The following is a 23,183-nucleotide window of genomic DNA, read 5'->3' on the forward strand; positions in this document are numbered from 1 at the left end:
TGTCTGCGGCCAAAATGTTTGCGTGCCCAAGGCTTTAATACACTCTCCATAATATTTTCGCGATAATATTCGGCATTTATTCTGATGCCACGGTCGATTAATACGAGCGGAGAGCGACCATCTCCTGTTATGGCGGCCCACACCATCACCGTGGCCTGCTTTATCCCCCCTGTATAACAAAATAATGGTCGGTCTAGATAAGTAGTTACACTCAATATTAAATAGTTTTTAAATTGGAAGACAAGCATACGTAAGGGGTGGTGGAAAAATCAGAAAAGTAATTTTTATCTCAATAGTACAAAAAAGTACATACACAGACAAGCAAGCGAGAAAGACTCATAGTTCCTTTTGATGATATGCATAGAATCACTTTCTGAGTCAATTTATGGATGTCCGTATATTTTTGTAAACAACGAAGGACGAACCCTATTGAAATTGGGAAAAATCGGTCGATATTTATGTATAATTCCCATACATATATATTCTTCCGATTTGCCTTCGATTGTGCCCTAAATGTGTAATATTTGTCCAAATAGGATAAAATTTGGAACACATACCACACAAGCCTGACAAAATGTATGTCAAATTCCGTGGAAATCGGTTCAGATACAGTTATATACAAAGAAGAATTAAAACGATCATGCTCATCCAAGATTGTTGTCCCGTTATTAACAATCCAACATTAGTTCAAGAACAAATCACTCATATCAGCCTTCTCTTGACGCTACGTGCTATGAAAGAAGCGAAACCTTTTCTCTCTATGGGGAGAGAGATGACACGGATTACTTGGACTTTGTACCCTATACAAACCTAAACCTAAAAACTGACCTAAAACGAAAAACTTTTTAGTCGATTTCCTGCTACAGTGGTTATTATCTTTTAAGAGTTCAAACCAAATTTAAAAAAAATGTTAAAATATGTGGCTAAGACCAGCAGAATACCAAATATTTGGAGGGGTTGATAGAAACAGTTACAAATCCTTCATACCGAATTCTAAACGATTCAAATGAAAAATGTGGCTAAAATCATCAGAATACCGAATGCGTCAGCACTTTTTGTTCTTTTGATTTTCGAATATAAGTTAGGGATATATTTAAGATTTTTACCTTTTTTTAGTTATTCATGGAAACAACAACTGTTTTATTGTTTTTTTTTTTTTTAACAAGAATTTATTACGCGATTTCGGAGCCAAATAATCGTTGCCGTATAGCCAGGGCTACAAAGGAGGTCCCTTTCTGATCGACTCCAATTCGGACTCGGGGTCGTTCAAAATGGTAACCCCAGAATGACTAAGAGTTGTGCCAATCTCTTCTCCCAGCAAGTTAGATTGTCTCTTTTATTTTCAAAAATTAAAAAACCACGGAAAAATCGTATACTTAAATTGAGAAAATGGAGTTAAAAAGAATTATCCGCAGTTGCATTATTAATTTTTCGTCTCCGACTACAGCGACATTTTTGGACTTCGTTTCAAAGACTCCGAAACCACACACAACTCATTTAAACGAAAGCAGAGAAATTAATGAACAAATTCCAAACATGTTATTTATTTGATATAAAATATAGATTCAATATGAATGAAATTTTGATATTTTATAAATTTTTGACACTAGATTTAGTTTTCGAAATGCAAAAACTAGGAAACTTGATGTACCCCTACTTTGATGCAATCGAACTTTAAACCTCCTTTTGTGTGAACCGTGCTATTTACACATCGAACCTAAGATTTACATCAATGAATTGAATTCCCTGGGAATTTAAGCAAGCATCACATTTTCTTGGTAAAAGCTACCAATGAGTAATTTTATGGAGGTCTTAGGTATTATTAATTTTATTGTAAATGAACATAAGCAAAACCACATAAAACCATATATTTTTATTTCGAATTACTTTATAAAAAAGAAAAAAAATTACAATTGTATTTTAAAATACAATTATAACGCACCAGGTGTTGCAGAAGTTTTGAAGTTGGAAACCCAATAACAGTAACAAGCACCCTTCACTCATCACTTACACTGAAATTACAGAGATGGGCTGCTGTCAGATTTGACAGGAAGAAATTCGGAAGCGTGACACACCACCCATCGTTAATGACACGAAACTTTGCATAGCCATAACGAATTTATATATTCATAAATATTCCAAGTGGAAATTAAAAAAGACAAGAAAAATACTCTGCCGTAAACCACGGCCGTGATGTTTAATTGACAACAACCAAGGAAAGAACGAAAAAAACTTAATTCAACAAAAAATCTGATTTCATAAATCATTTACTGGCAGCTATGCCGTTCCACGATTATGATGGTGTCCTTAACCGCAAGGCATATCTCAATTGCCGAACGAAATGATAGATTTCTCACCGACAACAGCTGTGGTGTTAAATTGAAAAGACGTCGCGCAGGAAACTCCAACGACGAAAAAATCCAAGTAAAACAAAAAAGGAAAAATTAAAAAACTGCTTCTGGCTTCATTGAAATTAAATACGAACATTAAAATGGAAAGGGCGAGAGTGGGCTGCTGCGCCACTCTGTTATGATTCATTACACAAAGTCCTCTCGCCGAGTAGGTGTATATCAATGATTATGCTGTCGTTGATTTTTTTCCAGGATATTAATTTTTACAGCATTCATTGATTTCCGTTACAGTACAAAACAGTTCGCAGTTATGAATGTGCGCCAGGACGAATGATGAACGATTTAATCCGTGTCGGTAATAGTACACAGCAAAATAACCGTCGATCTTGGTGTGAATATTCAAAGTTTTTTGGAAGCCTAAAATTATATTTACCAATTTGGGAGAAATTAGAAGAAGTATATGTGTGTAATATGGCATATTTTGACAAGTTCTGCAATTTTTTTTTTTTTTTGGTTTGATTGAAGAAATGTCATCTCAAAAACAAGTAAAAAAACTTAAGTTCGGCATGTTTATATAAAAGTATCTGAATTCAAACATGTTCTACTTTAAACTACAAATGACAGTAAGAAAGTTTAGATAATGCTGTTAGACTTTTCAAAAAACCATAAAGTGGATGAGACCGTCATATGGGGGCTATACCAAACCGGGAACCTATATTGATAATTTTATACTTCAAAGATTTTTACCTACCAAATCTTCTTAAATACCAAATTTGAAACAATTTCGTGGGTAAATGCGACTAGGGTTATCAAAATACCGTGTATCGGTAGGAAAACGTAGACCTACACATTAATGTTCTGCCACCGGAACTAGGATAAATCCGTAAAAAATATGAGACTAAAACCATAAAAATACCGAATATCGGGAGGTACCGTTATATGGGTGATCTACGCAAAGCGTGGACCTATAGGTGCATTGTTCCGCAACCGGAGATGGAGCCCATTACGAACTACAAATACAATTTTCTAGACAAATCCGCAAATAAATGAGTCGAAAATAATCAAAATACCAAATATCGGGAGGTACCGTTGTATGGGAGATATACGAAAACGTTGACCTATGCGTAAAATTTCTAGACAAATCTGCAAAAAAAAACATGCGGCGAAAATCATCATAGAGGTGCCGTTACGTAAACGTGGGTCTATACGAAAACGTGGACCGATATATCTCATTTTCAAAACCAACCATCCTAGACACAAAACAAATTGTTGTGTCAAATTTTGCAGTTCTAAGTCAAATAACAGTAAAAACAGGCAGGCATGTTTCCTAGATATAAGATTCTCCGATTTTCTAATAACGTTTTTGTTTTTTTTTTTTGTTGTTCCTATAAATACATGTCTTTAACTTTTATGGTTAATGAAGTTGATTGCGTACGTCAAATACTAGATAGGGGTGTAACATGCTCAATTCTTTCGAAACTTGGCGTTTCCATATTTACAGAAGTCTACTACTGAATCTATATTTGCAAAGGGCTGTTACAAGTAACACAAACCAATGTTTACGACCCATTCAGGATATTGTAGCTGCCTGGTGTATTAAACCAACGTCGAACAATCAGTATCCGCGTGAAATTGTCCTCGTATTGCATGTGAATATTTCCGTTTTATTTTTCGTTTTGCAAAAATACAACGACAATAAAAACAATCAAAGAACATCTTTTGGAGTTAACGCTGAGATCGATTACATTCAAATGTGTTCAGGCAGAAAAACTGCAATGAAGCTATTTTTTCGTAAAAATTGTCATCGCATGATGTCTCTTTCCACTCGAATGAGGACTGCTTCCACTGTTGCCAAATACACCGATGCGGTATGACAGAAGAAATATCAAAAATTATTGGTAAACTAAAGAAATCAAATGTATATGTGTGTATGAATGTATGAGTGGTTCAACAATTACTTAGTAGAAGTTTACTATTTTGAATAAAAAAAAAGTTTTTGAATGCTTCCGCATTGAATTAAACTATAAATTAATTTTGGCGAAGCTGACTATTGGCATGAAAACTCGAAATCATGAAATCATAAAATAGTGAAATAAGCTTCAATTACCAAAGCTGTCGGATGTATGATACAATAATAACAAGCTAGGGCAGATTTATTAAATTTAATAAACAGCGTTCACAGTGTTCACAGTGTTACCTAAAATTCGACGTATGTTTTATATGTCCGTATTAGCCAAATACGCAAAATCCATTTCGTAAAATCTAGCAAATAAAAAAAATTAAAAAAAATTAAATTCACCCAATTGTAAAATATTTCATTACAAAAATCCATTTTTTTTATTATTCGTTCCTATTTGTTTCGTTCCTATTCAATTTTCTATGTTGAAAATGTTTAATTTTTGAAATTTTTTACGCCCGACTTATTTGTATAACATTCATATAAATATATGTGTTTTACTTGTGTGGTGAAATATGTCGACCGTGTACGTTGAATTTTAGGTAACGCTGTCAAATTTATTAATTATTAAGGGAACAAGTTGTTTTATTCATTTGGCACTTTTAGCAAAAAATCAATGTAACACCACGGATTTTTCTCAATGTCGAGTTCATAATACTATTACGTTTTTTCATCTCAAAATCCAACAATTGTTTTTCTTTTCAACAGAATTTCAAAATGTTCAAAATAATTTCGTTTATTGTTGAAAACAAAACATATACATATAAGCTCTCTTCCAGAACTGCAAGAATGTAAACTACCTAACCGTTTTTTCCTGTATGACATCGAATAAAATTGCAAAAGTAGTAGATTCTTGTAGGTTCTTGAACAAAGCAATATAAAAACTGTGCATATGTTTTACAGGACTACCATAAGAATAAATTGTATTCAGACGATTTATAAGCCTTTAAAACTATTATACCATGCCTTGGTGCAGTAGTTATAATATTTTTGAAACAAGGAGCACCAGTTTCCGAAACTTCTTCCAAAACTTTTTTTAAATTATGTGAGAGATATTCTTATTGTAGGTAAGAAAGCAATTTCTAACACGTACACCGAACCTTTTATACCTTCCATCATTTGGAAGAAACTTGCAAAATGTAACAAGTAAAGAAGCAGTAAGTTCAGCCGGCGTGAACTTTGGAGTCCTTCCACCATTTCAATGATATTTGCAAATTGTCAAAAAAAAAAAAAAAACAAAATCGTTGAAATGTACTGCTAAAACCTTAAAAATACCGAATATTGGAGCTGGACCTGTATATGCAACTTTTGTCATAGGCTATTATTCAAATACGAAATTTGAGACAATTCCAGTGTACAATGTCAGTAAAATCATCAAAATACCGAATATAAGAAGGTACCGTTATTGGAGGCTACACGAGTATGAACAATTTTCTGTCATCGGATGTAGTACCCATTAGGAACTTCAAATTCCAAATTTGAAACAATTCCGGTGAAAATTGTAACAAAAATCATCCAAATACCGAATAGACTTATATCGATTAGACCTAATACCGATTAGACCTATATTGACAGTTCTATGCAAATATGTTTCTTACATAATGGGAACACATGCTACCAATTTTCAGTAAAGCCGTTCAATTTGTGACTAAAACATCAAAACAACTTAAATCTCTCGGTACTGTTATATGGGGGCTATACCAAAACGTGGGCCTATGTATTCCATTTTCAATTCCAAAAGTCCTTCAGATCTAACACAGATATATATTTTTTGTGGGGTCTAAAATTTATATTTCGGTGTATAAAAATGACAAATTTAATATACCCTCCATACTATGGTGGAGGGTATAATAAAATCTAAAATATAAATATGGGAGTTATACAAAAATTGGGATTTTTACAGGTCTAAGCAATTTTCTGTCATTAAAAGTGGTATCAAGAAGAACTGAAAGAATTTAATGAAAATCCGGTGGAAAATGTGACACAAATCATCACAATACCGAATATCGGGGGAACTAGACTTAAACTTGTATATTTTTAAATATGTTTTCTGCATATAGGGAATACAAATTGCAAATTTACAGCAAATTCTGTTAAAAAAATGTGACTAAAACAACCAAAACACTTTAAATATGGCGGTACAGTCATATGGAGACTATATAAAAATGTGGACCTATGTGTCCTATTTTCAATACCAAATCTACAGACCTAAAATGCATTTCAGCATCATTTTACCAACTTGCTTCATTTCGTCATTTCATTATTGTTGAATCCAATAGGTTTGAAGGTACATTATTGTCCTAGATTAAATTTTACTAAAAAACTGAACTATTTGCTGAGCTTTGTGTCGAATTGAGGTGTAGGGAGTTTGAGCAACATCAACAAGTCGCTCAAACTCCCTACACCTCCACTCGACACTGCAAATTTATAAATTAATCTCTTTACATTTGTCTCTTTTTGCGACTTATTTTAACCCCAAATTTACATCGTCAATAACACTTTAAATGGCGCCAAATTTAAAAAATTGCGTTCTAGTTGGGACTCACTTTAATATACGTTTCAAAAATTTTAAGTTAGCAAAATCGCTTAGAACCAAATACATGCCATGATCAATTAATGAATGGTAACCTCACCGTATAATAAGATGGAATTTATATACCAACATACATATAACGGTAATTTGTAATTTCACATTTCCAAGTTCTGTCCCAAATTCCAGCCATATGCGGTGAAATTTGACGTGGGAGAGGTACCAAAAGGGATGGATCTATATATCTATCATTTTCACACCAGATCTAGCCTCAGTAAAAATATTATGGGGTATGTTAAATTTGAAGAGAATCGGATGATTATTTCCCTTTTTTTAAGCGTTATTCAAAAGTTTGACCTTTGTGGCGGAGGTACCAATGGTCCGACATATTCCATGTTCATACCAGATCATCTGTTGGTAGAAATATTAGGATGTACCAAATTTATATACAATCGGAGTTTAATTTCGAATCTTATAGGTGTTATAATTATTCTAAATCTTGACCCTTTGTGTGGAATGTATTGGATGGAGTGGGCCGATATTTCCCATTTTCGCACCTTATATAAAAATAATAAAAATATTAGGATTTTCAAAGTTTTCACAAAATTTGACGAAACTTTCTTGTTCTGTACGGTAAACTATTTTCCCCGAAAATTTTGGCCTATTGTGGGAGAGGTACAAGAAGGAGTGGAACGATATTATCCATTTTCGAACTCGATTTAACTTTGACAATAATATTACGATGTACCAAGTTTGTATCTCAGTGCGCGCAAGCCAGCCGGACAGACAGACAGACGAACGGACAACCCTATATCGACTCCAAATATCCTGAAACGGATTTGGTCCAAAGGGACCTAGGGTTAGACCCCATTTCAATAAGGCCCGTTTTGGTTGTATCAAATGATATAACCCTCTGTAGCCATATGGCTGAGGGTATAAAAAGTATTAAAAGAACCCCATATTTGTATGCGATCTTTACATTTTGACTATACGATTTTCTAGGTTTTCGTTTTAAGTTCTGCAACACAACTTTAATTAAATACTCATTCAGTCAACATTTACAGAAATACGTCTCACATCCCTTACCTTTGTAATCACTACATGTTCCAGCATGAACAAAAAATTCGAAACTTCGTGTAAACGAAGTCTATAATTTAGGAGTAATTTTCGCTTCAATGGGGAAGTTTTTATACCCTACACCACAAGGTGGTCAGGGTATTATGTCTTTGTGCATTTGTTTGTAACAGGCAAAAGGAAACGAAAGAACCATAGTTCCTTTTGATGATCTGCATAGAATCACTTTCTGAGTTGATTTATGCATATCAGTCAGTCCGTCTGTCCGTCCGTCCGTCCGTCTGTCCATGTATTCTTGTGAACAAAATGCAGGCCGCATTTATTATCCGATTGAGATGAAACTTTGCAAACAACAATTGTTTGGCCCAAGGACGAACCCTATATATATATATATCTTTGTCCGATTTGCCTTTTATTGTGCACTAAACGTGTAATATCAGCCCGAATAGTATGAATTTTTCTGTCATCGGATGTAGTACCCATTAGGAACTTCAAATTCCAAATTTGAAACAATTCCGGTGAAAATTGTAACAAAAATCATCCAAATACCGAATAGACTTATATCGATTAGACCTAATACCGATTAGACCTATATTGACAGTTCTATGCAAATATGTTTCTTACATAATGGGAACACATGCTACCAATTTTCAGTAAAGCCGTTCAATTTGTGACTAAAACATCAAAACAACTTAAATCTCTCGGTACTGTTATATGGGGGCTATACCAAAACGTGGGCCTATGTATTCCATTTTCAATTCCAAAAGTCCTTCAGATCTAACACAGATATATATTTTTTGTGGGGTCTAAAATTTATATTTCGGTGTATAAAAATGACAAATTTAATATACCCTCCATACTATGGTGGAGGGTATAATAAAATCTAAAATATAAATATGGGAGTTATACAAAAATTGGGATTTTTACAGGTCTAAGCAATTTTCTGTCATTAAAAGTGGTATCAAGAAGAACTGAAAGAATTTAATGAAAATCCGGTGGAAAATGTGACACAAATCATCACAATACCGAATATCGGGGGAACTAGACTTAAACTTGTATATTTTTAAATATGTTTTCTGCATATAGGGAATACAAATTGCAAATTTACAGCAAATTCTGTTAAAAAAATGTGACTAAAACAACCAAAACACTTTAAATATGGCGGTACAGTCATATGGAGACTATATAAAAATGTGGACCTATGTGTCCTATTTTCAATACCAAATCTACAGACCTAAAATGCATTTCAGCATCATTTTACCAACTTGCTTCATTTCGTCATTTCATTATTGTTGAATCCAATAGGTTTGAAGGTACATTATTGTCCTAGATTAAATTTTACTAAAAAACTGAACTATTTGCTGAGCTTTGTGTCGAATTGAGGTGTAGGGAGTTTGAGCAACATCAACAAGTCGCTCAAACTCCCTACACCTCCACTCGACACTGCAAATTTATAAATTAATCTCTTTACATTTGTCTCTTTTTGCGACTTATTTTAACCCCAAATTTACATCGTCAATAACACTTTAAATGGCGCCAAATTTAAAAAATTGCGTTCTAGTTGGGACTCACTTTAATATACGTTTCAAAAATTTTAAGTTAGCAAAATCGCTTAGAACCAAATACATGCCATGATCAATTAATGAATGGTAACCTCACCGTATAATAAGATGGAATTTATATACCAACATACATATAACGGTAATTTGTAATTTCACATTTCCAAGTTCTGTCCCAAATTCCAGCCATATGCGGTGAAATTTGACGTGGGAGAGGTACCAAAAGGGATGGATCTATATATCTATCATTTTCACACCAGATCTAGCCTCAGTAAAAATATTATGGGGTATGTTAAATTTGAAGAGAATCGGATGATTATTTCCCTTTTTTTAAGCGTTATTCAAAAGTTTGACCTTTGTGGCGGAGGTACCAATGGTCCGACATATTCCATGTTCATACCAGATCATCTGTTGGTAGAAATATTAGGATGTACCAAATTTATATACAATCGGAGTTTAATTTCGAATCTTATAGGTGTTATAATTATTCTAAATCTTGACCCTTTGTGTGGAATGTATTGGATGGAGTGGGCCGATATTTCCCATTTTCGCACCTTATATAAAAATAATAAAAATATTAGGATTTTCAAAGTTTTCACAAAATTTGACGAAACTTTCTTGTTCTGTACGGTAAACTATTTTCCCCGAAAATTTTGGCCTATTGTGGGAGAGGTACAAGAAGGAGTGGAACGATATTATCCATTTTCGAACTCGATTTAACTTTGACAATAATATTACGATGTACCAAGTTTGTATCTCAGTGCGCGCAAGCCAGCCGGACAGACAGACAGACGAACGGACAACCCTATATCGACTCCAAATATCCTGAAACGGATTTGGTCCAAAGGGACCTAGGGTTAGACCCCATTTCAATAAGGCCCGTTTTGGTTGTATCAAATGATATAACCCTCTGTAGCCATATGGCTGAGGGTATAAAAAGTATTAAAAGAACCCCATATTTGTATGCGATCTTTACATTTTGACTATACGATTTTCTAGGTTTTCGTTTTAAGTTCTGCAACACAACTTTAATTAAATACTCATTCAGTCAACATTTACAGAAATACGTCTCACATCCCTTACCTTTGTAATCACTACATGTTCCAGCATGAACAAAAAATTCGAAACTTCGTGTAAACGAAGTCTATAATTTAGGAGTAATTTTCGCTTCAATGGGGAAGTTTTTATACCCTACACCACAAGGTGGTCAGGGTATTATGTCTTTGTGCATTTGTTTGTAACAGGCAAAAGGAAACGAAAGAACCATAGTTCCTTTTGATGATCTGCATAGAATCACTTTCTGAGTTGATTTATGCATATCAGTCAGTCCGTCTGTCCGTCCGTCCGTCCGTCTGTCCATGTATTCTTGTGAACAAAATGCAGGCCGCATTTATTATCCGATTGAGATGAAACTTTGCAAACAACAATTGTTTGGCCCAAGGACGAACCCTATATATATATATATCTTTGTCCGATTTGCCTTTTATTGTGCACTAAACGTGTAATATCAGCCCGAATAGTATGAAATTTTTCACATAAAACCAAATTAGGCCTGAAAATAAGTATGCCAAATTTGATCGAAATCGGTTCAGATATAGCTATAGCTCCCATATATATTGTTCATCCGATTTGTTATTTTTGTCCTTCGCAGCCGTAATATGCACTCTATAACAACAATATTTGGGGAAATATATCAAATACAGCTCAGAAATACATTTGCTACATTTTATCGAGATCGGTTCAGATTTGGATATAGCTCCCATATATAACTTCGTCCGATTTACATTTTATTGTGCACCAAACGTCTAATATTTGCCCAAATGGGATGGAATTTGGCACATACGACAGAATTTAGTCTAGAAGGTAGTATGCCAAATTTGGTGAAGATCGGTTCAGATATAGCTATAGCTCCCATATATATTGTTCATCCGATTTGCTGTATTTGTTACCCACAGCCGTAATATGCACCCCGTAAAAACGATATTCAGGGAAATATATCAAATACAGCTCAAAAATATCTTTGCCAAATTTTATCGAGATCGGTTCAGATTTGGATATAGTTCCCATATATATCTTTATCTGATTTCAAATTAATTTTGCACCAAATGGGCAATACAAGTCCGAATTTAAAAGATACAAATGCTTCGGCATATTTAGTCCTTTGAATTTTAAATTATAATTATAATCATATAGTGTATGATTGAATTCTCCCATAAAAACTTTTAATTATTAAGTGGAGCTTAACTAAATTAGCAAAGTGGTGTAGGGTATCATAAAATCGGCCCCGCCCGACTTTAGGACTTTCTTTACTGGTTTTTTACTTCATAACGCAACTGTAGTGTTTTAAGGTACCACTTGGTCGCCACGTCTGCCTATGTCCCTTTCTACTTACATTTACAACTTGATCAAATTATTCAATATTAAGTTGAAATATTTTAAGAACTATTAGAATTTTTAAAATAGTTACATACTTATCCAACATTTATATTCGCGATACGCACAACTACATTGTTGAAAAAAAGTTGTTGGCCCTTTAAAGATACAGACTTCAAACTGATGATGCGGTCTGGATTGCTACTGCAACCACCCATATGTGTCGTCCCATTTGAATTATTTCAATATTTTAGTTTTAAGTGGCTTTTATGGAAAATTGAAATTCAACCTAATTGCGGCAAATTTGTAACCATCACTCCCTGCCAGACTTGGCCTCCATTGTTTGTCGTTATGCATTGTTTGCGATAGACTTTTTTCCCATTTCAGCCCTGATGCTTTAGCATCTTTTGTTGTGGTCTTCCTTACTCAAATCATTCAAATCCGCATTATTGGGGTTGCAAAGGGAGGACAACCGATTGTAAGTATCACAACTAGGATATGGTGGGTAGGGGGTATGGGGTGACTGTTTACATTTTGAGATGATTTAAAAAATATCAAATATTTTTTGTCATTCATAAATCTTTCGAAACTCTCATAATTCATCGGGCTTCAAAAGTTTTGTTACACATTTTCGTTTTGCTTTTCGCTTGTATACGCCTTCTCAGGTTTCTATACTTTTGTATTGTTGTTGTTATTGTTTTGTTTGCGGATTTATTCGCTCCCTTTGGTTAATTTCTTTGATAAGCGTTAACATCCTTTCTCCGTTAGTGAGGTTACGGTAGCTTGCGCCATGCAATCCTCTTGAGGATTACGGAATTTCAAGCATGCAGAAACGGAGCAGGATTTTGTATATCGATGAAATGGAAACGAAGGCGGAACCCTTTCTACATTTTTCAAATTCAATTCGTCTTGGAAAGTTTTTGATCGCTTTATAATTTGTAGGCAAAAGAGCTTTTAAAATGATTGCTTTTTAATTGGCTGGCAGACAATTAACATGTAATATTAGCTGGTTTCAAATCTTGCTAGAATTTGCAGGCCCTCCATGCAATTTAGAATAGAGAATGAAATGTAAATTGGTTTATACGCGAAGGTTTTGTTCTGATAGTTAGCTTGATGTTGGTTTTGCAAGGTGCCTAATATTTTTCTTCATGCTCGAATTAACCGAAGACGTTTTCGCTTCAATTATAAAAATGACAATATTTGAAAGTTCTGCTATCTGAAGAATTGGAAAGACCTTCTATTGAGTGAACTACAAAATCTTGATTCAATAACTTATAGCCTGCTATGTCTTTCGGATAAGTTGCTTGTTCCGTTGTTTACACTTTGCCTCCGAACAACAACAACAAAAATGATTAGTTTCCTTACAGACACTCACAAAAGAGAATTAACACTTATTTTTATACCCTCCACCATAGTATAGAAATCACCATAGAAATCACTCTAGCTTCCGATCGAATTGAAGTAGGTTGAGAAAATGTTACTCAAATGTGCAGAACTTTTTTAAGGTATTGAAAATGGGCTATATAGTTCCACGTTCAAGTATAGCCTCCATATAACTGTACCTCCCTATATTCGGCATTTTGTTGTTTTTGGCGATATTGTTCACCGGAATTGTTTCAAATTTCGTCTTGATTGTTCGTAATGGGTACTACAGCCTTTGACAGAAAATTGGCTATGCAGATCCATGTCTTCGTATAACACCCATATAACGGTACTTCCCTATATTCGGTATTTTGATGATTTTAGCGACATTATTTACCGGAATTGTTTCATATTTCGTGTTTGAATTTCCTAATAGGTACTACAGTCTATGACAGAAAATTGTCTATTCAGGTCCACGTCGTCGTTTAGACCCTAATATCGATACCACCCGATATTCGTTATTCTGATGATTTTTGTTTACGGGAATTGTTTCAAATTTCGTATTTGTAGTTCCTAATGAGAACTATAGACTGTGACAAAAAAGTGTCTAGGCAGGACTTCCTATAGCCCCTAAATATCCCTATATTCGGTATTTTGGTTTGAGTTTGGTTGAGTTTAGAGGAATTGTATTAGCTCTTCGTAAAGGGTACTGCAGCCAGTGACAAAAACTTGCAGGTCCACGTCTTCGGATAGACCCCAAAATAACGGTAACACTCTATATAAATGGTATATTTAAGATTTTAACAGAATTTTAAACGTATTTTATTATAACCTCCACCATACATAGTATGGAGGGTTTATTAAGTTCGTCATTCCGTTTGTAACTCATCGAAATAATCATTTTAGACCCAACAAAGTATATATATTCTTGATCAGCGTAAAATTCTAAGACGATTTAGCCCTGTCCGTCCGTCTGTCCGTCTGTTGTAATCACGTCTAAAAGAATTAAGATAGGAAGCTAAAATTTTGCACAGATCTCTCTTTTGTCCGCAGGCAGGTCAAGTTCGAAGATGGGTTATATCGGTCCACGATATCGTATAGCCCCCATATAACGGTACCCCCGATATTCGGTATTTTAATAACTTTACCCACATTTTTCAACGGAATTGTTTGAAAATCCACACATGGAGTTCCTTGTGGATACTTTATACCTCAGCAGAGAATTATCTATATAGGTCCACGATATCGAATATCCCCCATATAACGGTACCCCCGATATTCGGTATTTTGATGATTTTACCCACATTTCTCAACGGAATTGTCTGAAAATCCACACAAGGAGTTCCTTGAGGGAAGTTCTCGGCAGAGAACTATCTATATAGGTCCACGATATCGTATAGCCCCCATATAACCTAACCCCCGATATTCGGTATTTTGATGATTTTAGCGACATTATTCACCGGAATTGTTTCAAATTTCGCATGTGAAGTTCGTAATGGATACTTCAGCCCATGCCAGAAAATTGTCTGTGCAGGTCAACGTCCTCGTATAGCCCCCATATAACGGTACCCCCCCCATATTCGGTATTTTGATGATTTTAGCTACATTATAAACAGATTTTTCTTCAAGTCTCGCATTTAAATATTGTAATAACTTATGACAAAAGTTGCCTATGCAGGCCCACGTCGTCGTATAAGCATTCGGTATTTTTAAGATTTTAACAGAATTTTTAACGGATTTTTTTTTTTTGGAAATTGGCAAATTTGTGCCAAATGGTGGAGGGTATTAAAAGGCCCGGCCGAACTTACAGCTGTTTTATTTGTTTCAGATATAATTGATTTTTTTGATGGCTTACGGGCATGCAGACCAACTGCACTACTCGTCTACGCACTCATCTCGAGCTTATATCCAATGATATATCAGAAAACCCACTTAGTATACTAGAAATCACGGAAATATTTATGAAATATTTCTCGAAAATCATTTTCTGCGATAGCTTGCTTGTTTTCATAGTCACTGATAAGCTTTTTGGGCAGTACTTAAAAAACGGAAACAAACACGTGCTTTTGTAAAAAACTTCTCAAAAATGAGTTATGACAAGCGAAATTGTTGAAGGAAGCAAAAAACGATAAATATAGCAGTAAAACAACTGAAATTGCAGCGATCATAAAAATGTACAACAGAGTTACTTTTATTTTGTCCAAGCCAAAATCAGGTTAATTGGCTTTACCATACCTTATTTTTTATAAAAAAATTTAATTCGGGTTTTTTGTTTTAAGTTTTTAAAAAATGAATAAAGTGACTAATTTAAAACTAGACAAACTTTCCATTTTCTTAATTTTTAAAAAAGTTACATGGCATTCATTCTCCTTGTAAATTCAATAGACAGGCAGGCTGACATTGCTAATTCGACTTAGAATTTCACGCTGATCAAGAATATATATACTTTGTTGGGTCTGACATGGGTATTTCGAAGAGTTACAAACGGAATGACAATGTTAATATACCCTCCATAGTATGGAGGAGTGTATAAAAAGGAATTATGTTATTATGATTTACGAATCATGCCGTATGAACGGGTTCATTTGTGTACCTAATTTGGAGAGCGAACAGTGTGATTGAAATTGCAATGAGAACATAGCATAAGTCGAACAATCGACTATGAATAGTCGAGAACTAAGTTTCGCCCAAGTCCATAGTCGAGTTTGATAGCATTTGGAAAAACTGAAAAACGATAGTAGCAGCTAGTTCCGCGCTCTTTAGTGAAGATGTTCAATTTTCTCATGTCTCATTCGTAAACAACAGAGTACCCGGGCGTTATGCATTACACTCATTCGTAAACAACAGAGTACCCGGAGTCTTTGCTTTCTGTTTATTTTTTATCAAGTATTGCTTTTTGGCCTTTATATTCGCTTCGTTGGGACGTTAGTTACTTGCATGGTACAATGAAGAGAAGGTAGGTCAACTTTGGCTTGTAATGTCAGAATTAGTATAAAAACAAAAAAAAATCAAACAACTTGTTGCATTTATTTTGAATAAATAATTGAAAACCGCGATAACTGAATGAAAGGTCAACACTTCTTTTCAAAATCGTGTACTATATATCCTATATATCTCTAAAGGATTATTTCGCTACAAAAACTCTAGATTTTGTGATGCATACGTTGAAATAAACATTTTGAAAACACCCGAATTTGAATATTTTCTGAACAATTTTTTTGAAAACACATACATAAACAAATAAAGATGACATTTTAAGCCAAGAAAATAAAAAAAATTATATCATATGGTATCATAGCCCTACCTTGATATCATAGTACCATGGTTACTTGTTATTTTTTGAAAACAATAAATTTGATTATCCAAATAAGAATTTGTGACAGGAAGAACTGCTTGGAAAATCCTAATTGAACGGTCGCAAAAATGTCTTTGAGTCTGGAAGAAATTTGCATCAAATTGCAATCCAACGAGAGAAGGGTCAAATTGGGAGCTCTAGAAGATTTGCAAATGAAATGCCGAAATCGCCAGGAATTCAGTGACGACAATATCATGGAAATTTATGATGAGTGTTATCTGCACTTGCTGAAATGTTACAGCGACAAATACGAAAGTGTCCGAGACCAATCAGTGGAAACTGTTAACGAGTTTATGGAACGATTACCACCAAATGACTTCCACTTGCTAAACATTGTATCGACTTTGGCCGAACGCTTGGGGCAACAGGAAACGGTGGAAGAAAGTGAAGAAATTCGCCTGAGTTTTATAAAACAATTGAACAAACAGGTCGAGCGATATATTCAGACGGGCAACAAATGTTCCATTCAAGGTTGTGTGGATGATATCGTTAGAATTTTAATAAAAGTTCTCAAAGATCCCTATCCCGCTGTTCAGAGGGAGGCATGTCGATGTGTGACACTGCTTGCGTCTTCGATTGATAGTCATAATTTTCGAAATCACTCTGAGCCACTAGCAAAAGCACTTTATGGAATGTTAAATCACAAACATTCTCAGGCTCGTGTAGCTGCCGTGAATGCTTTGGGCTATGTAGCTTTGCACATTGATGCTGGCGAAGCCTTGTCGCGATTGTTAATGGAAGTTTCTCCATTGCTTATGGACTCAATGCCCTTAGTTCGTCGCGAATGTGGTGAAATGGGAATCAGGCTTTTGCTAGAGTTGCGGGACCGATACTCATATTTCGAAAGGCTTATACCTTTGGTGCTCTGCTGGTAAGACATTTGATATATTAAAATATGATTGATATATAAAAATAATATATAATAATATATAAATTGATATATAAAAATAATATAATATTTCCTTTAAATTGATTAATGATTTAAAAAAGATTGACTAACTCCTTACGATTTCAGCCTTAAAGACGAATCGCCTGAAGTACGTGAATACATATTGCCTCTATGGGTAAAGTGTGGAAAACAGTACTACGATGAAAATGAAGCAGAATTAAGTAAGCAAGAAATCGCCGATTTACCCCCAGCCAACTATCCGGTGGATATAAAACGTCCGACTATTGGTTGCCGTGCTATTGTTCAAAGGTCCTTGCGTCTGCTAAATTTGATAACTCGAGAATCATCTGATTGGAAAGAAAATGTTCGCCTACATTCGCTTAAATTATTATATCAATTTGTATTGCATGCCGAAGCTGCAATGACTGCGAAATTTTTTGAAATTTATCCAGATGTAGCAAGAGCGTGCCGCGATAATGAACATATTGTGGCGCAGGAAGCCTACAATCTTGCCGACTTGATGGGTCGTCTGTTGAACTATGATGACTGGTGTGAACATGGATTTGATGGCTTAGTAAAAAATGCCAAGGAGGGTTATTTAAAATGTTTTTACTATATGTACAAATCCGCTTTGAAAATTAAATTTGACGACCATGTCCGATTAATGGATTTACTGGTTCAGCCAGATTTTTCACAAACACTGAAGAGCGGATTTCAAATGTACATTTTGTTGATGAATGAAACAGTTTTAGATAAGACCGAAAATGAAGCAATTTATTCTGCTGATTGTTCCTCGGATTTATGTGAGAAGTTGAACAGTTTGCACAGGAACTGTTATACATCCACAATAAAGGTAATGGCACTATCGTTGGAATCAGAACAAAGTAATAGCGAGGAGCTGCAAACTAAAGGCAATGCTATTTTGGAAGCTATTGCCAAACGATATAACTTCACAGTGGATGATTTACATGAAAAATATTTCACAAATGCCTTGATGTATGTTGACAGTATAGATGCTCATTTGGATGCCTTGAGTGAGCCCATCTTGCTGCTATATGGTCTAATTAAATTGGGTCAATTTCGTGAGCCATACATTCACATAATAACAGAAAAAATGAAAACAGTTTTCGAACATTGTGCTGATGAATCAAAGGTTAAAGTATTTACTGCCGTTTCCATAGCAATGCTAGACTGGCATAAAACACTCCGAAAACCATTGAATCGTAGTTCTGAACTATTGCAGGAGTTCGTTAAAGAAGTTATTGAACCTCATTTGATATGGAAGGCGGGAGCTAATGCAGAGGCAATGCGGTCTTTGGCTACCGCTACTCTTTGTGCCATATCACAGGGGGCAGCTGAAGAAGCACGTTTGGTTCTGCCTGGCTTAGCGAAATATATGCCCAGTCTGTTAGAGGATCAGTCAGTGTCAACGCGTCACTATGCCATCAAATGTCTGTGTAATTTCGGTTCGATACCATTGGAGGATATGAAACCTATAGCATATGGTAGGAGAGAAAATGTTTGGATGAAAAGTTATTTATATAGATATTTTTAGGATGTTTGCAACGCTTAGATGATGCCTCTGCTGGTATAAGAATATTAGCTGTTTCTGTTATTCCAAAATTGAAGCCTGTAGTAGAGGCGAAGAACGAAAAATCTGAAAGCACAAATGCTTCTAGGACTGCTATTAATCACGATGTGTGGTTAACATTTGTGAAGCAGTGTATGGATATGTTGTTTTTACACTATGATAATCCAGAGAAACGTTTACAGGCCACAATAAAAGGTAAATATTTTATTTGTCAATTAAAACAAATAATGTATTCGATTTCTTCTTTCCATTTACGCAGAAACGATTTTGGAGATGTCGAAGCGCTATCCGGAAATAGCCAAGGACAGTTATGAGCGAACAATGAGTTTAACTTACAACAACTTTAGTTTAAAAGAGCTTGAGAAGGAACTACCATTCATTGAATGAATTGCAAATTATTAAACATATCGTCAAATGTATTTTAATTTTTTAATACTCTTAGCATTTATTTTTAATAAACACACAATTTTAACAATATCTTTGAGTATGCTTTTACCACATAGCTCTCTGGACACCCGACAATTTATTGTAATCAGCCAGATGACGCCACACAATACGACTGAGGCGATATTTGTGTACTACACCGCGAGGTCTGGAAGTTAGGGCACAACGTTCACGAACGCGTACCAAACAGGAATCTCTGGGAAATGCAGCAATTTCAGCATCGGCAATTTCTCTTAACTCTACTGGTAGTATGTCGTTCTTCCGCAATGCATTAACACGCAACCGTTCTTTGGCATGCTCGGTCACACACTTGCGGCGTTTTACATCACGAATCATTTTCCAATCCGCCCATTTGTTGCGAACTTGTTGGAACTGAAATGAGAATAAATGTTAGATTTAACAACTAAAGTATCGGAAATCATACCCCACATCCGGCAAATTGCAATGATTGAGAGACAAAACTTCCAGCTTTAGTCAGGGAATTCATTTTGTTAATTCTTTTTCCTTTTTCCAGATGAGAACTAAATGGTTGTGGCTCCGTAACAATAACAAAACACTTAGGTTAGAAATTGGTCAGGAAAACAGCTGACGGCAATGGAAGTGTTGGTAAACGTAAGTGTATCCAAATTTCAATCGTTGTTCAACACTGAATTGCACTGTGGGCTAATGTCGGGAAATTTATTGATATATTGTATAGGCCAACCCCGTGTTTATGCGAGGTAACAAATAGAATAAATTTTAGGATAGTACCCTTTCCTAACAATTAACAAATGGCTTGCACAAACTTTCCAAAACAATCATAAATTTATCACTGAAAACTTTAAAATCACATTTATTAACTCTTAATTGTTTATTGTTGGTCTGTTCCAGAACTGCAAGAATGTAAAAGTTTGTACCACGATAAGCGATTTTCCCTTTATGATATCGAAGAATATTGGAAAACTAGTAGATTCTTGCAGGTACTGGAACAGAGAATGTATTTAAAAAAATTGAGTATTTTTTTCATAACTTGTTTGGGTTTTTGAGTGGTGTTTCTGTTTTGCATTCAAGTTCGCATCGACAACGGAAACCGTTAATACTATTGAAGATTAGCCCACTGGGTCTATTAGATTCCTTAGGAGGATGTGAATGCAGCTCAGTTGATTATTGTTTAGGTATTCCAAAAGATAATGCAATAAATAGCCAAAATTGATTATGAACAATAAGTGTTTATTCACATTGGTTACTTTCTGCAAGGAAAATAATGAACCTTTCAATGGATTATCATAAGCAAATAAAATTTTAAAGTTGTTGGTTGTTTTAGTGTTTTATGTATTCTCGCCTTTAGTATGTAGATTCCACACCGGATTCAAAATATATCCAGTCGTGAAAAGATTTATTTTTGAATGATAAATTCATGGTACAATAAGTAGGTAAAATAGCTTAGTAAAACTACAGAAATACAGCCCTGAAACCAAGTCCGCTTTCTGTGTGAACTATTAAAAATGAGATGCAACAAGATATTCTAATGTTTTTGATATTTTCCCACATGTTCATATACGTTAAAATGGTGAATACCCCGGATTGTTTTGTTTTTTAAACATGAGCAAAACTATTCAATGTTCCATTTCCATTGCAAAACTGATTAATATTCATAGGGCGCGTTCCGCCATGTACATTTATTTTAGTCATTGACTTTTAATTTTTTTTAGTTTTTATATTTCAAAACAATATGTACATACACAAAAGTTGTGTTCCAGAACCTGCAAATTAGTACTAATTAGCACTAATTCTGCTACAACGCATTCCCGTACTCCAAAAACTAGCAAAACTTGCAGCTCTCTCGAGAAAAAAATGACGCTGAGTGGTGCACATTTCTGCTTGTTTTAGCTACATGAATTTGGCCGAGCAGAAATGTGCACATTGTAAATTTGACATTTAATTGGCAGGGCTAACAAGGTTGAAAAATGTATTGATACATTTCAATAAAGAAAATGATCAACTTGAAAACTAAAGGAAAAACTAATATTTGTCGTGCAAAAAACAAAAAGAGAAAATATGGAGCAACTGATGTATTCACTTTTGGATGATTCCAGCAGTGAAGAGGACTGGCTGAATGAAGAATCAGATTATTAATTATTATTATAAATTATTAATTTTAACCTATCGTCTTCAATACTCATTTTTTAAATGTTGGCGCTCTTTTCAGTAAGGTTTCACCAGTCGGATTTAGGCTGTTTACTTTTGGAATTTTGAATTTTGACAGTTTATCGCATTTCTGCTAATTTTCCGTTCCCTTATTTTTTGAGCAAACCTAAATGAGAATGACATTTCGAACTGTTCTCTCTTCTGCTAGTTTTACTACCAAAAAAGTACTGGAACACAACTAAAATTGGCAGAAGTCGGACACACTCAGAAAAAAAACTGTAAACAGCTGTAGCTTTACCTTACCTCTATATTGTACTATTGGTAAATCTGGTTAAATAAATTCGGATTAGACAATAAATCCTGATAATGGGAGTTAATTCGGGTGATATTTAGTATCTAAACGCGCTATTGTTTTAGTAAAAACGATGAATACACAGTAGGATAAGTTTGAGAAAGGAGTCCTACAAGAATTGTCTTAATTAACAATAAAAAACGAAAACTGAATCAAAGTTTTGATTTATCACAAAATGGGTATTTTATTTAATCAAAACATGATTTGTAAACATGTCAAATAATTTTCAAGGTAGACTATAGAAATCATCTGAAAGACACCGTTTTTGTAAATGTATGCATGGCACAATATAACAAGTGTTCTGTTCCAGAACCTGCAAGAATCTATTAATTTTTCTTGACTCGTGAGCTGAACATATCGTAATATTCCATTCGGCAATTATTGAAAAATGATCTCAGGGTAAAGCCATTGAAATTCCAAAAAGTTCAAGAACTTACACCGCAGCAGAAAGAGAATAGATTCAAAAGAGCGAAAGAGTTGTTTCGCTTGGACGAAAGTGGTGAACTGCCAAATTTGGTTTTCTCAAAGAGAAAACATTCGTTGCCTAGCAGTTTGTAAACAAACAAAATGATCGTGTTTACTTGCCAAAGAGGTCAGCTGAAAATGTGCACCTTCGGTTGGCCACCGGAACTCAAGCGCCGGCCATTGTGATGGTGTGGGAGCCATAACAACTGATGGCCGCTCTGCGCTCGTATTAATCAACCGTGGCATCAGAATAAATGCCGAATATTATCCTTGGGCAGGCAAACATTTTGGCCGCAGACTTTGGACATTCCAAAAGGACTCAGCACCATCGCACTCAGCACGCGCCACCCAAAATGGTAACAAAATGAGATTCCTCGCTTCATTTCCAGTGCACAATGGCCACCAAAATCTCCGGATACCAATCCGTTGGACCATTGTGTCTGGAGAAGTTTAGAAAGCAAGGTTGGCACTAAAAAGCACCAAAGTGTCGATCACCTCAAGCAACCGCTTCGCCGGGAATGGGCCAAAATACCACAGAGCAACATTCTGACAGCGTGTGACGGTTTAATTGGCCGTTTAAAGGCCATAATTTGTGGCAAATGTGACCAATCCGAACAAATCTAAACGTATTCTAAAATTTGATGCTATTTCTGATATTTTTGCTTTCATTCAATAAAATTAAAAAAAAAATGTAAAAATAATGGCGTTTGACTTTGTTGCAGTTTTTTTATTTCACCCTGTGTGTATCAAAATA

General features: G+C 34.9%; 2 protein-coding genes across 3 annotated transcripts; one reads left to right on the forward strand and one right to left on the reverse strand.

The window, feature by feature from the left end:
- The first annotated feature begins 15,953 nt into the window (after positions 1 to 15,953).
- LOC131804422 (dynein axonemal assembly factor 5-like) lies at positions 15,954 to 19,510 on the forward strand. 2 transcript variants are annotated; one of them, XM_059127274.1, is made up of 5 exons: positions 15,954 to 16,162; positions 16,578 to 17,432; positions 17,577 to 18,955; positions 19,006 to 19,236; positions 19,301 to 19,510. In XM_059127274.1, the coding sequence occupies exons 2-5, from the start codon at positions 16,630 to 16,632 to the stop codon at positions 19,426 to 19,428; spliced, it is 2,541 nt and encodes an 846-aa protein (XP_058983257.1). In that variant the 5' UTR covers positions 15,954 to 16,162; positions 16,578 to 16,629; the 3' UTR covers positions 19,429 to 19,510. The 2 variants fall into 2 exon arrangements, with proteins under 2 accessions (XP_058983257.1, XP_058983256.1); XM_059127273.1 differs by lacking the exon at positions 15,954 to 16,162 and having other exon boundaries at positions 16,439 to 17,432.
- LOC101899476 (small ribosomal subunit protein uS14m) lies at positions 19,447 to 20,074 on the reverse strand. The gene is made up of 2 exons (XM_005182753.4): positions 19,910 to 20,074; positions 19,447 to 19,857 (listed from the first exon to the last, which is right to left on the reverse strand). Exons 1-2 carry the CDS (start codon positions 19,970 to 19,972, stop codon positions 19,534 to 19,536), a joined length of 387 nt encoding a protein of 128 aa, XP_005182810.1. The 5' UTR covers positions 19,973 to 20,074; the 3' UTR covers positions 19,447 to 19,533.
- Positions 20,075 to 23,183: the final 3,109 nt, after the last annotated feature.

Source organism: Musca domestica, unplaced genomic scaffold, assembly GCF_030504385.1.
Source record: "Musca domestica strain aabys unplaced genomic scaffold, Musca_domestica.polishedcontigs.V.1.1 43, whole genome shotgun sequence".
In the NCBI taxonomy this organism is placed as follows: Eukaryota; Metazoa; Arthropoda; class Insecta; order Diptera; family Muscidae; genus Musca; species Musca domestica.

Bases quoted from the DNA above. Each gene is read 5' to 3' on its own strand.
- LOC131804422 (XM_059127274.1), top strand. From the start codon at position 16,630: ATGTCTTTGAGTCTGGAAGAAATTTGCATCAAATTGCAATCCAACGAG. The intron at 17,433-17,576 runs GTAAGACATTTG...TTACGATTTCAG, and splicing joins ATACCTTTGGTGCTCTGCTG to CCTTAAAGACGAATCGCCTG. The intron at 18,956-19,005 runs GTAGGAGAGAAA...AGATATTTTTAG, and splicing joins TATGAAACCTATAGCATATG to GATGTTTGCAACGCTTAGAT.
- LOC101899476 (XM_005182753.4), bottom strand. From the start codon at position 19,972: ATGAATTCCCTGACTAAAGCTGGAAGTTTTGTCTCTCAATCATTGCAA. The intron at 19,858-19,909 runs GTATGATTTCCG...TTCTCATTTCAG, and splicing joins TGCAATTTGCCGGATGTGGG to TTCCAACAAGTTCGCAACAA.